Source organism: Eptesicus fuscus, chromosome 9, assembly GCF_027574615.1.
Source record: "Eptesicus fuscus isolate TK198812 chromosome 9, DD_ASM_mEF_20220401, whole genome shotgun sequence".
NCBI classification, from domain to species: Eukaryota; Metazoa; Chordata; class Mammalia; order Chiroptera; family Vespertilionidae; genus Eptesicus; species Eptesicus fuscus.
Genome location: NC_072481.1, coordinates 54,579,875 through 54,593,907, shown reverse-complemented (window position 1 = coordinate 54,593,907; position 14,033 = coordinate 54,579,875). Strand labels below are relative to the sequence as shown.

Genomic DNA, 14,033 nt, shown 5'->3' with positions numbered 1-14,033 from the left:
ATATTTCAACATATCCCATCTGCTAATAATTTTGTGATTTTGTATATGTTAAATTCTCCATAAAACCTGTCATGTATTTTCTCTCACCCATATATTCTCTCTCTCACACATACATACACCTTAACAGCATAATTATTTAAGTTTTATGTGGTAAAGTTAACATAATTGTGACATAATATAAAAGTTTTTCCTTTACAAGGAAAAATACATTCCCAAAATGTACTGCATCATGTAATCTCTGTGGTCTCTGCCCTGAAATTGTTTGGAAAGCCCAATATTTCTCTTTATCACCTCAGCTCACCAATTCTAAACATCCTATTTCTTATTTCTAGCTAAATTGCTACTGTTTTATGAACAGCAAGAGACTGACACTTCTGTGATGTTGCTGTATAAGTAGTAAAGCATGCAAAGTGGAAGTTATATAACATAGTAAACTGAATAAAACCCCAAATAAGACCAGGATGTGCCAATTTCTATATTATGGTGGAAGTATCAGTAGTAATAAGGTTATTTGGCAATTAGATTTGCCCTAAGGCTTCTGTGAGACTCACTAATCCCGATCACAATAACAAAGTTTGTTTGTCCAGCAAATGTTCTTTCTTTACCATTTATTTTGCAATCAGATAAAAAGTAAATTAATGAAATTTATTATAGTGACTCAAATGAAAGCAATTTAATTCAATATTCAAAAATTTCAAATGCTCTTACATATAAGTCATATGATAGATTTCTCTCAAAGACTCTTGGCATCTTTCATTCATTTTAATTAAATCTGCTGATGTAAAGCTATAAGAATTTTTCACTTTAGAGATCTGTCAGAAAATTAAAAAACAAAAGTCAAGATAGATGTATACTCCTATAAAATAAAGCATACAGATCTTAAACAATAAAAATACAGATATTTAGGTTAGTCATTTTAAATTTTCAGATATAGTTTCTTAGAGAAAGTACCAAATAATGTTTGTGAATGAGTAAAGATCACATCTAAGGTTAAAACAGAATTTTTTAACTTAGTCCATTGACATGACTTTTTTTATAAGTCTTAAAATGACTGTGTAAAAATGTTTATTTCAAAGTCTTATTATCAAGTAATATGCAGGATACATATCAGTAGTCCTCACTCCATCTCTGACGCTTGTTTTAGGCCTTGCCAAATAACTGAACATCACTCAATCTCTAATCCCATTACCAAGTCTCAATCCATTCTTCACTTCATCCATCCACATTACTTGGTAATACAGTATATATTTTAAAACCCTGAAATTTAAATGGTTTGTTTTTGTCAAAAGGGACTCCCTTGGAGCAGAGAAAGCAAAGATTATAGTAGATTAGATGTCCCCTAAGTGGTATATTATGGAGGAGTTAATCCTACCTAATAAAAGGGTAATATGCAAATTGACCGCACCTTTGCCACGCCCAAGCCACGCCCACCAAAGCCATGCCCAGCCAAAGCCATGCCCACCAGCCAATCAGGGCGAGTATGTAAATTACCCAACAAAGATGGCGGTTAATTTGCATACACTGAGGGAGGGAGGAGTGAAGACTGAAGACAACTTAGAAGGAAGAGGGAGGAAAATCAGAAAGCAAGGTGGCTGCCAGAGGGAAAGCCCGGGCGGGGCGGGGCGGGGCGGAGCAGGGTGGGCGGCAGCGGCGCGCGGGTGCAGGCGTGGCGGCCGCGGCAGCGCACGTGGCTGCAGCGGCCGCTTGCAGGATTCTTCCTGCAAATGGGCTACTAGTATGTATATAAGAAAAAATGTTTCCCTGGTCCAAAATTTGGCAATATTGGATTAAAACAAGTTAAGTATATTTCTCTACTTCAGTCCTTTTAAAATGTTAATAAGCAAACGTGCACTGCAAAACTACCTAAAATGAGGTGGTACAGTATTTTCTAAATTTCTTTGATCATAAATATCTTTTGGACTATCTTTCTTCATTTTCCTTTTTTCCCATTTTTACCAAGCTCCTAGAACTGTGGGAAGCACTGCTTGGTATTTCTCTAAAAAAAAAAAAAAAAAAAAAAATTGCTCATAAATCACTCTTAGATTAGTATAGCTGTTAGATGGGTAGGTAGGAATAGGAGGGGCAATATACAGAACATTAGTAAATTTGGCATGTAAAACTCAAGGAGTGCCTGAAAATATGTAAATGTAATCCTGAAAAATCAGAAACAATAATCTCCTAACCAAGCTCTAGAGTGTACCTTAATAAACTCTGAAGGAAGTTGATCATTGGGTAGGGCTGCACAATCTATAGTCATCTGAATGAAAAATCCTCTAGCAGAGCTAAAACTTGTCCTTAAAGGAAGACTATATTTTTCTGCTAGCTGCGATATCATTCCTAGTGACCAGAAAAAAATAAAAACAAAACAAATAAATTTTAATGAGAAATTATTTTTTCTGTTTAAAAATATCACATCCACTTTTTATTTTACATATAAATAGGAAGGTCTTGTTATACTTTTAAACTCTAAATATTTTTAATGTCTAAAATATCTGGTTGAGTTTTTTTTCATTATTAGTTTTTTATTCATTCTATTTTTTAAAAAGAGCACACATAAATTATTGCAATAATTACTTCTCAATAAGAAATAACCTCTATAAAATATATTTTATAAAACAAAATATTTCAGCCCTGGCCAGTGTTAGACAATTGATGTGTCCCTCTCATAACCATGTTTCTGTATAATAATGTTTCTGTTTTATGTACTCACAACTGTAAATCGACTTTTGCTCACCCCTGTATTTGTTAAATTACTGTACTTGCTCAAATGCATCCTTTTCTACTTAAAAATGATCTCTCTCCCTCCATTGAAACCCTTTAATATTGATAGCCTGCAGTTTCTATGTTCTATAAAGGTACTTCTATATTTAACTTTGGAGAAAAAAAATAGACATAACACTTTGTAATCTTTATTTTTAAAAATATTCCTTAAATGGTAATATGTGTTAACCTTACTTGTTTGATCACAAAAAAAATAAGTTAAAAGTATTCACAGCAGGTTATCACCAGCAAAAAAAGCATAGCATATCTAAAAGATTTTCTTTCTAAAAAACAAAAAAATATGCATAATTAAATTACCTGCTATGTCATCTACAATCTCGGTATATGTTCTTCTAGCTATGTCGAGAAATTCATTTATATTAGACCTCACTGCATAGCACTTTTGAGTCCTCATGTTCAAGCATCCTTTCATGTACCTTGCATCATCATTAATTACTGTTTTAATCTTTTCAAGTATGATTCCAAACCTAAAAAAAGAATATTACAGGTAATAAGCAAAATAGTTATAATTCATAATTTGAGTCATAGTTAATGATAACAAATATATTATCTTAAATCACTGTTGAAAATAAACAATTAAGCAATATATATTTAAATTTACATAAGTTAGAACTTTGACTATGTCAATTTTAAACTACTTTGTTGGACTAGATTCTTAAAATAATATAAGGCCACCAAGAGTGATTCTACAACTGCTAGTAAACAGATCTCCCAAATTATACATACTGACTGTGCTCATGAATATAAAATGTACCCTGGAACAACTGTTAAAAAATTTCTGGCTTCATATTCATTGATTCAATAAACATTTACTTATACCATGTATTAAGCACTTTGTTAGGTGCAGAGATTCAAAGAAGGATTAACATATGGTTCTCACACTTAATGGGGGCAAGGGAGACTAAACATATATTGTGAGACAGTATATAAGTGATTAAGTACAGTGATTATGCAAACCAGAAGTCTAACATTTTGTTTATTCTGTTCTGCATTTTATTTGTTATTAATTCAGTTGTATTTTGAACCCCAATTTGTAGGCTTACATAAGATCTGAATCTTAAATCAATGAAATAACAGTTAAGTATCAAGTCTTTTTGGTAAAGAACCAAGGTGCTACTGCTATAAACAATATTAAAATTAAATTGTATTTAGATTTTATTCAGTAATCATGTCTACTATTTTTGGTTATATTAGGCCCTTCATGATTTAACAAAAGAGAAAATATCCTATATAATAAAGATGTAATATGCAAATTGACCATCACACCCTCACAAGATGGCTGTCTATGACCAGGGTAGCAGGGGGGGTATTGAGGGATGACCAAACAACTGAACAGCAGGCTGCATGGGGTGACCAGGCTGGCAGGGGTGCCATGAGGGGCGACCAGGCTGGCAGGAGGGGCAGTTGGGGACAACCAGGCCGGCAGAGGGGGGACAGTTAGGGGCAACCAGGCCAGCAGAGGGGGGTAGTTGGGGGCAACCAGGCCAGCAGGGGGGGAAGTAAGAGGAAACCAGGACAGCAGGGTGGGGGCAGTTAGGGGCAACCAGGCAAGTAGGGGGGTGCAGTTGGGGGCGACCAGCCAGCAGGGGGGCAATAGGGAGCAACAAGGCCAGCAGGGGGGCAGTAAAGGGTGACCAGGCCAGCAGGGGGGGCAGTTAGGGTTGACCAGGCTGGCAGGGAGGGGGAAGTTGGGGGCGACCTGGCCAGCAGAGGAGAATTAGGGGTGACCAGGCCGGCAAGGGGGGCAGTTAGGGACTATCAGGCCAGCACGCAGAGGCAGTGAGGGGCAACCAGGCCGGGGGGGGTAGTTAGGGGTGACCAGGCAGGCAGGCAAGTGAGTGATTAGGAGCCAGCAGTCCAGGATTGTGAGAGGGATGTCTGACTGCCAATTTAGGACATCCCCCAAGGGGTCCCAGATTGGAGAGGGTCAGGCTGGGCTGAGGGAACTCTCCCGTGCACAAATTTCATGCACCAGCCCTCTAATATTTTTATATTTGTAAGTCTTTCCATAAGAGAATGGCTAAAAAAATATATTAAAATTGTGTATGATTTTTAATGCTATTCTAATTGTCCATTAACATGATGTTGCCCTACTTATTGGTATTTACAAGATAAAATGTGTAGTTAGAATTTTGAAGAATAGTTTAAAGGATCTATTAACTAAAGCTCAAGTAATTATTCTACAAAATATAGAGTTCTTAAAAATCAGTGACTATCAGGAAGTAATAATCTGATATTTGATTAACAGTTGAATGACAAAGACCTTTTATCTTCCAAGGAACCATAGTAAGCTCTTAATAAAGGTGTATTACAGTTCTTCAGAGCAATCTATTAAAGAATAAAATATAGTTAAGGATAATGAATTATGACATTATTTACACATAGCATCTTACATTTGTTCAATACTTTACAGCTTACCAAGTACTTTCTTGCTTCATCTTCTCACTTATATACTCATAAAACATATTTTAGATATGTAGGTGAGGACAGATGGTATCTTTCCCATTTTCCATATTAAGAGCATAGGGCCAATAAGTGGCCTCCATTGCTTCATTATTATGACTTATTTTTCTTGTCTCCCAACTAATTGTTAATACCCACTACTTATCAGGGGTAGGTACTTAAACAGCTATCATTATACATCTGGAGTAATCTACATAAAATTGTAAAATTTGCATCGCTTCTCGGCCTTTTGGCTAAGATCAAGTGTAGTAAAATTGTAAAATTTGCATTAAATTTACACTAAACTAAAAAAGTGCTCTGTATATTAAAAAATAGAGCAATTTCTTCACTCTTATATGGTAAAAGTTTGGATTTTATTTTGCTCAATGGTTACTATAAATTTCATTACTTGAATAAACAAAACAGGAGGACAAAACAGTTAAAGTACTATGAGGCAATGGCAATATTTTTTGTTTATGAATAAAATATAACATTTATACACTGATAAAAACTAAAAAACTCAGAAAAACATAAAGGAAAACATTTAAATCACTCATAATTCTACCACCCTTCCAAAGATAAATAATCTAAATATTATGGTACATTTCCTGTCACTTCTTTAAAAAAAATCATTGCATGTTCCTTTTCTCCTCCACTTAATACTATATAAGCATTAAAAAACTTTTATAGTAACAATTTTAAATAATTCCTAATATGTATTCCACCCTGAAGGAAGCAAGTTGTCTCTTCCCCTAGTTATTGGAGTTCTAGGTTACTTTTAATTTCTAATATAAATAATGCTGCAATTACCATCACTAGGCATAAATCTTGGTCAACATTTCTTAAGAGTTATTTCAGACAGATTTCTAGATGTGGTATTACAGGATAAAAAAACAATTTCAAAAATTTCCTGTAAAATATGTTCAATCTGTATTCCTGCCAGCTATGTAGTTCCTGTCTCACTGTTCTCTCAGTAGCAGTAAGTTGCACTTTGATTTCCATTTTGGAGTCATTTTCCTTATTTCCACTGTCATTCCAGTATTTTCTTTAAAAATTACACAACTTTTATGATGACAGAAATTAATATTTTGTCTTTCCTTCGCTATAAATTTTTCCTGAAGTTCTTTGGCTTTTACTTTGCCTTTGAAATAACAAAATTTGAAATTTGTTTAATCAAATCTGTCAATTTGAGGAGAAGATTTATTACTATACCACTTTCATTCTAAGAAAGATGACAATGATTTTGAAATATTTTGCCAAATTGCTTTTATTATATATTTACAAGAATGAACTCTATAAAAATTGTTCCATATTTTTCATTATTCTTTCTTTTAAAAAAGTTCTTTTTGCCACTTTCATTTTAAAAATATTTTACACAGTATAGTATTTAAAAATTGATAAGAAAATCACCATTTTGTGAACAACAGAGTAGCAATTACTTCAGGTAAGAGTTGCATCCTAGCTGGTTTGGCTCAGTGGATAGAGAGCCTCCCTGCAGACTAAAGGGTCCCCAGTTCGATTCCAATCAAGGGCATGTACCTCATTTACAGGCTGGATCCCTGGGCGGGGCGCATGCAGCAGGCAACCAATTGATGTATCTCTCTCACATTGATGTTTCTCTCTCTGTCTCTCCCACTCCCTTCCACTCTTTCTAAAAATCAATGGAAAAATTACCTCGGGTGAGGATTTAAAAAAAAAAGTTGCAATAAATACTAAAATCAATGAGTGAAAGTCTGATGAGAAAAAGGATATTTACAGTCTCAAAGTATTACTTCAAACATTACTTATAACTTTAAAAAGAATAGGGAAATGACATCAACATGAGAAAGATACATTTTTATAGAGTATTACTGCCAAATATGCATAAGCTGAATTTAACCATTAATAAATAATCAGACAAATTGAAGCATATCTTATAAAACAACTGACCCTTACTCTTCAAAATGTCAACATCATAACAAAGAAATGCTGAGAAACTTTTCAATTTAAAGGAGAATATAAAATCCTAACATTAAATATAATGCATGATCCTGAACTAGACCCTGTAACTAGGGGGGGGGGGGGATGGAATACATAAAGAACATTATTAGAACAACTGGAAAATGTTTAATATGGGCCATAGATTATATAACAGCAGTCTATTAATGCTACATATCCTGAATTTTATATCATGTTTTTGGGAAAAGGAACATATTTGTTCTTAGGAGATAAACACTTTAGTATTTAGGTACTATAAGTTGTTCTCAAACAGTTCAGTAAAAATAATAATAGTAAGGCCCTAGCTGTTTTGGCTCAGTGGATAGAGTGTCAGCTTGTGGACTGAAGGGTCCCAGGTTCAATTCCAATCAAGGGCACATGCCCGTGTTAGAGGCTACATCCTAAGTAGGGGGCATGCAAGAGGCAGCCGATCAATGATTCTCTCTCATCATTGTTGTTTCTCTCTCTCTCTCCCTCTCCCGTCCTCTCTGAAATAAATAAAAATTTAAAAATAAAAATAAAAACATAAAAAAGAGACAAAAGAAACAGCAGATCTGAAATTCAAAAAATAGTAATAGTAATAATATGTGTATGTGTTGTGCTTGTAAAGACAGAGAATATGGGAATTTTCTCTGAGTTTGAAATTTCTGCAAGACAAAAAGTTTAAAAATACGGATTACTAGACATGTTTTGTACAATACACACACACATAAATTACCTTTAAAGGATCCACAAGTTCTAAGGTATGTTTTAGGTATATTAAATTTGTTATCTTTGATTCAGCTGCATTAACCTGTTAAAATAAAATTCCAAATGTGAATACCATAAATATTTAATACAAAAATGTGTTTATCAAAAAAATGTGTTTTCCTCTAAAACATTCTATGCTTATCTTATTTCATATACTTTGTATATATCAATCAAGCCAAGATACCTGCCAGCCTAAACACTGTTTAGAAATTACTGATCCATCATAGTAAGACTAACACACTAGTCTCCTAAAAGTCTGGCAATGAAAAAGAGTTCACATCATTGTACCCAATTTTCATTTCTATTTAAGCTCCTTGATCCACCTTAACCCATAGTAGTGATGGGAAATACAGTTCAATTCTGAGCAAAAGTATTAATTGAAAAAGGCAAAAAGAGTATTTCTGGATAGATGATATTTGAAAAGCTGAATCTAAACAACCCAGATAATTACAAAACAACACAAATTTCCCTTATTGGTTCCTATTTGCTCAAATAAAATAATTTTCATAATTCCAGTGGCCCATATGACTTACAGTTTTTCAAAATAAAGCAACACCAGCATCCTAAATTTTATAAATAAACATTTTATAAGTTAAATCATAGTACAATCTCTAAAGTGATACTAAACCTGGGGAAATGAGAAAGTTCTCGTGGATGGACTACTTTACCAATTCTGACAAAAACTTTAGATATTTACTATTAAGATATAGTAGTAATTAATATGGCACTGTTTCTTTTTGAAACCTTCTGACTTTTGTCCCCATTGTACACACAATACCTGAACTGTTCTGTCATAGGATGGGTCAATTTAAAAGAAATACCAAAATGTAGGTTTGTGGCCCTAAAACAAGTTATCTCATACTCTCTTATAATGGATCTCTGAAACTGGAAGATTAAAAACAAATAAAATTTATCAAACAGAAGACAACTATTATTACTATCACCAAAGGAAAACATCTTTCAAAAATAGCCAAAACACCCTTGTATAAGAACAAGGTAAAAGAATTAAATCTAACAAAAATCAATTTTCTAATAGTTAGAGTAACTAAAAAACTGTGGTATTGGCATAAAGACAGACAGAGACCAATGAAACCAAATAGAGACTAGAAATAAACCCAATAAATTTTGAGTACTTGATTTATAACAAAGGTGGGAGAAAGGACAGTCTTTTCCATAAATGGTGTCAATACAATTATGAATCTATAGGAGGAAAAATGAAATGTGGTCCTTTCCTCATACCACATACAAAAATCAATCCCAGGCAGATTGTAAATCTAAATATTAAAAAAGCAATAAAACATCAGGAATATAACAAAGAAGAATATCTTCATTACCTGTTTGTTTGAATCAGTTTTTATAAATTTCATAATTAATGACTTGGCATCCATTCATCACAGGGCCTAACAATGGCCAAAGTTGTTTACATCTCCCCTATGGTCTTGGCTTTTTTGGATGCACAGAAATCATATTACAAGGCCTCTAACCACAAACTCCAACATCTGTGTTTTGCATTCTACCCAATAGGGAATTCTTCCACCTAACAACTTCCCATTATAATAAATATTTTTGCAATGTTTCCCCCTCACTCCTTTTGACTCCTGACCAACCCTAATACTTTCCCATGTGATCTTGTGTGGCATGCTCCCTCTTCTCAGGAATACCAAGTAATAAAAATCTTCTTTTAATGACAGCCTTACCATATAATCACTCAGTCACCTCCATAAATTAAAATCCAATGGGTGCAATCAAAACATTGGGTTAGATAAAAACTTCTTAAGCAGGATACAACAAACACTAACTACAAAGGAAAAAAACACCAACTAGACTACATTTAAATTAACCTTTTGCACTCAGATGTCGAGTGTGACTTGACACGGTTAGCATTAGAATAAAGGAATCGAGAAAAAAACAAGCGAGTGCAAAGGGTTAAGAACTTCTATTCATCAAAAGATACCACTGACGCAGGACCAGTTCTCCAAAAGCCAAGTTTGAGAAACTAGAATTTGAGGGCAAATAATGTATTTGAAAAAATAATTTCAGTAAGCAGAAGTAAGAAGGGAAGGGGAGGACAGCACAAGAGGATGCCTTGATGATCCAGTTACTGCTGCATGGTACTATGGCTCAGACCTGTCAAGATGGTACAAGGTAAGCTTCAGAAGCTATCTCCACAGGTAAGAAAAATGGAATATTTATTCACCTACTCCTGATCAGTATTGGTTATGACCTATTGCCAGAGCAACAACCCTATTCTCTCCTGCAGCCAGAGAAAGTCCTCAGGCAGTAAGTTTCGGCTACTTGCAATAAGAAGTCTTCCTTGTACAAAAGTGAATGCCAAGGGGTTGTGGGTAGTACACCAACAGCATCTATACTACAAAATTGAGTGGGAAAAGCAAACTTAAAAGTGGGAAAAGATATCTGCAACAAAGAACCAATAAAAGGCTCATATCCTATATAATAAAGAGGGAAAATGCAAATTGACCATCACTCCACCACAAAGATGGAAGCGCCCACAGCGGAGGCAGGGTTTCAGTAACACAAGATGGCTGCACCCACAGCAGAGGCCGAGTTCCCGTAACGAGCCTTAACAAGCAATCAGCAGGGACCTGAGGCTGCAGCCCCCCCACCCCTGTGGGGCTTGACAGGGAACCTCAGGCTACACCCCATCCCCGGCGCCAGGCCGGGAGACCTGAGGCCACGCCCCCCACCTGGCAGGGCTTGACAGGGGACTCAGGCCACACCCCCCACCCAGTGGGCTTGAGGGGGGACCTCAAGGTATGCCCCTCCCTGCCCCAGTGCTGGGCCAGGGGACCTCAGGCTGCTCCCCTAACCCCAGGCCAGGGGACCTCAGGGCGTGCCCCCCGCCCAGTGGGGCTTGACACGAGACCTGTGGCTGTGCCCCCTGCCTGGCGGGGCTTGATGGGGGACCTCAGGCCACACCCTCACCCAGGCCCAGGCTGGGGGACCTCAGGTCATACCCCCCGCCCTAGTTCCAGGCCGGGGGACCTGAGGCTGCACCCCGCTGCCTGGCGGGGCTTGACAAGGGTGGGACCAGCTGGGTCTGGATCTAGCCCAATTGGGGGGCCAGCCGGGTCTGGGTCTCACGTGATTTTGAGGCACATGTGGGTGGGCGGAGACTTGACTCTGGGTCCTGTGGCATGCCCCAGACTCTGACAGGAGGAAGATTTTCATATACATTTTACTAATTTTCTTTCATCTCTAACACTTCTATTATAGAGAAAGGGCAAATATCAATATTAAAATATTTCCTCTAATTAATCCCCTTTTAAGGTGCACAAATTTCATGCACGAGGTCACTAGTCCTATCTAATAATAGACAAATATGCAAACTGACCGCACCTTCGCTACACCCAAGCCATGCCCACCAGCCAAGCCACGCCCACCAGCCAATCAGGACGAATATGCAAATTACCCCAACAAAGATGGCAGCTGATGTGCATATCAAGACAGTGTCGAAAGAAGCCAAGAGCTGCAGAAGGGAGTAAAGCTTCGAAGAAGCAAGCAAGCCGGCGGGGGGGGGGGGGGGCGAAGTCAGGGCCAGGGGCGAAGGAAAAGCAGGCGGGCTGTCGGAGAAGGCGGGGTGGGCGACAAGGGCGGAGCGGAGGCGGGGCCGGGGGCGAAGGGAAAAGCAGGCGGGCTGTCGGAGAAGGCGGGGTGGGCGACAAGGGCGGAGCGGAGGCGGGGTAGAGTGCAGCAGGAAATCCTATTGCAGGATTTTTCCTGCAACGGGAACGCTAGTCTAAAATATAAAAAGAAATTCTACAAGTCACAAAAGAAGATAAACAACCCTAGAGGAAAATGAGCAAGAGACTTGAATAAGACTTTCACAAAAGTAAGTATTCAAGTTGTCTATGTACATATGAAAGGGTGTTCATCTTCAGTAATAGGAAAATGTAAATTAAAACCACAATAAAATACCATTATTTACCAATTACTATGCCTAAGATTTTTAAACTGACAATATCACATTTTGATAAAGAACAATGAGAATTTTCACACACTGCTGAGAATATAAATTGTGTAATGATTGTGAAAAACATTTTGGCAAATATTTTGTCATTATCTCCTGAAGTTGAAGATATACATCCTCCATGACCCCAAAATTCCACTCCTAACTATGAACCCAGTAAAAGTGTGTAAACAATTGTATTAAAACACAGGTAGATATTGTTTACCAGAATTATTTCTAACTAGTAGCCCATTTGCAGGAAGAATCCTGCAAGCGGCCGTTGGGGCTGCATGCGCTACCGCTGCCGCCGCCTTTGCGGCCGCCGCGCCTGCACCCACTCGCCACTGCCGCCCGCCCAGCTCCGCTTCTCTCCGCCCCGCCCCGCTCCTCCCCGCCTGGGCTTTCCCTCTGGCAGCCACCTTGCTTTCCGCTTTTCCTCCCTCTTCCTTCTAAGTTGTCTTCAGTCTTCACTCCTCCCTCCCTCAACATATGCAAATTAGCCGTCATATTTGTTGGGTAATTTGCATACTCGCCCTGATTGGCTGGTGGGCGTGGCTTTGGTTGGTGGGCGTGGTTTTGGCGTAGCGAAGGTGCAATCAATTTGCATATTACTATTTTATTAGGTAGGATTGCCAAAAACTGTCAACAACTCAAAAAGTCAAACAGTGAAAGGAGTAATGGCTTATTCATACAATGAAATATTATTTCACAATAGAAATAAATGAGCTATATCTACATGCAACATGATTAAATCTCACAAACATAATATTGACTAAAAGAATCCAGATATAAAAAATAAAAATTGGGTGATTATACTAGTATGTAAAGATTTAAAATAGGCAAAATTAAATTATAAAGAAAATTTGAGGGATTTTTGAAAGAGGTAGAAAATAAGATGGAAAGGAGCAGAAAGGGCGTTTTTGAAATAATGACAGTATCTATCTCTTTACCTGAGTAGTCATTGCATGGATATTCACTTTGTGATAAATCAATGAGCACTGAATTTTGTTTTGTGCAGTTTTCTATGTGTATAGTGCAAGAAAATGCTGATACTCTGGCTACTGCTATAGTCAAGCAAGTAGTACTCAAGCAAGTCCTTTCTACCTGACCCAGGACTCTCATGTCTTCTGTCAGCATCTATGAAACTGTGTTAGGCTAACTTGTTAGTTTGCAAGTAAGGTAAAATATCAGATGCCTAATAGTTCTTGATATACTATGCTGTAATTGCCTTTTTTTAACCTAAATCTCACACTGGATCATTAATTCCTTTGGTATAGAATCTTACTTCTTATAGTATCCCTACCACTTATCACAATGTTTGGCAAAATAAAATCACTCGTTGAATTAATGTAAAAAGAAACCATACACTACAAATATTCATATATGGCAGTCTGAAATCAATTGAGAAAAATTAAAAGTTATTCAAAATGAAGCAAAGAAACTTAGATAAAAATTGAAAATTTTGGTTTAATATCGACATTTTCAAATATTAAAGAAAGAATTTTAGATGTTTGTAATGAAAAACACAAAACTTCCTAATACATTAAATAGTATGGTCATCCCTAGCCAGTTTGGCTCAGTGGATAGAGCATCAACCTGCAGACTGAAGTGTCCCAGGTTCTATTCTGGCCAAGAGCACATGCCCGTGTTGTGGGCTCGATCCCCAGTAGGGGGCGTGCAGATGGCAGCCAAGCAATGATTCTCTCTCATCATTGATGTTTCTATCTCTCTCTCCCTCTCCCTTCCTCTCCGAAATCAATAAAGAAATATATATATTTTTAAAAATAGTATGGTCAGAAATATTTTATAGAAAGAAAAGACATTTGGGCCCTAGCCGGTTTGGCTCAGTGGATATAGTGTCAGCCTGCAGACTGGAGGGTCTCAGGTTCAATTCTGGTCAAGGGCACATGCCCAGGTTAGGGGCTCAGTCCCCAGTAGGGGGCATGCAGGAGGCAGCTGATCAATGATTCTTTCTCATCTTTGATGTTTTTTTCTCTCTCCCTCTCCCTTCTTCTCTGAAATCAATAAAAATATATTAAAAAAAAAAAAGAAAGGACATTTGGGTTAATTCAAATAAAAAAATTTAAGCATTATTCTTCTCAGTAAATACTTATGA

General features: G+C 37.1%; 1 protein-coding gene and 1 pseudogene across 1 annotated transcript in view; one reads left to right on the top strand and one right to left on the bottom strand.

Annotated features, from left to right (window-relative positions):
• MSH4 (mutS homolog 4) overlaps positions 1–14,033 on the bottom strand; it is a 61,219-nt gene that overhangs the window by 25,150 nt on the left and 22,036 nt on the right. The window contains exons 9-13 of the mRNA XM_008139443.3: positions 7,919–7,993; positions 5,045–5,109; positions 3,079–3,248; positions 2,201–2,337; positions 709–812 (exon numbers count right to left, since the gene is read on the bottom strand). Coding sequence (XP_008137665.3) covers positions 709–812; positions 2,201–2,337; positions 3,079–3,248; positions 5,045–5,109; positions 7,919–7,993 — 551 coding nt within the window. The remainder of the gene's footprint in view (positions 1–708; positions 813–2,200; positions 2,338–3,078; positions 3,249–5,044; positions 5,110–7,918; positions 7,994–14,033) is intronic.
• LOC114230839 (U2 spliceosomal RNA) lies at positions 5,458–5,533 on the top strand (annotated as a pseudogene).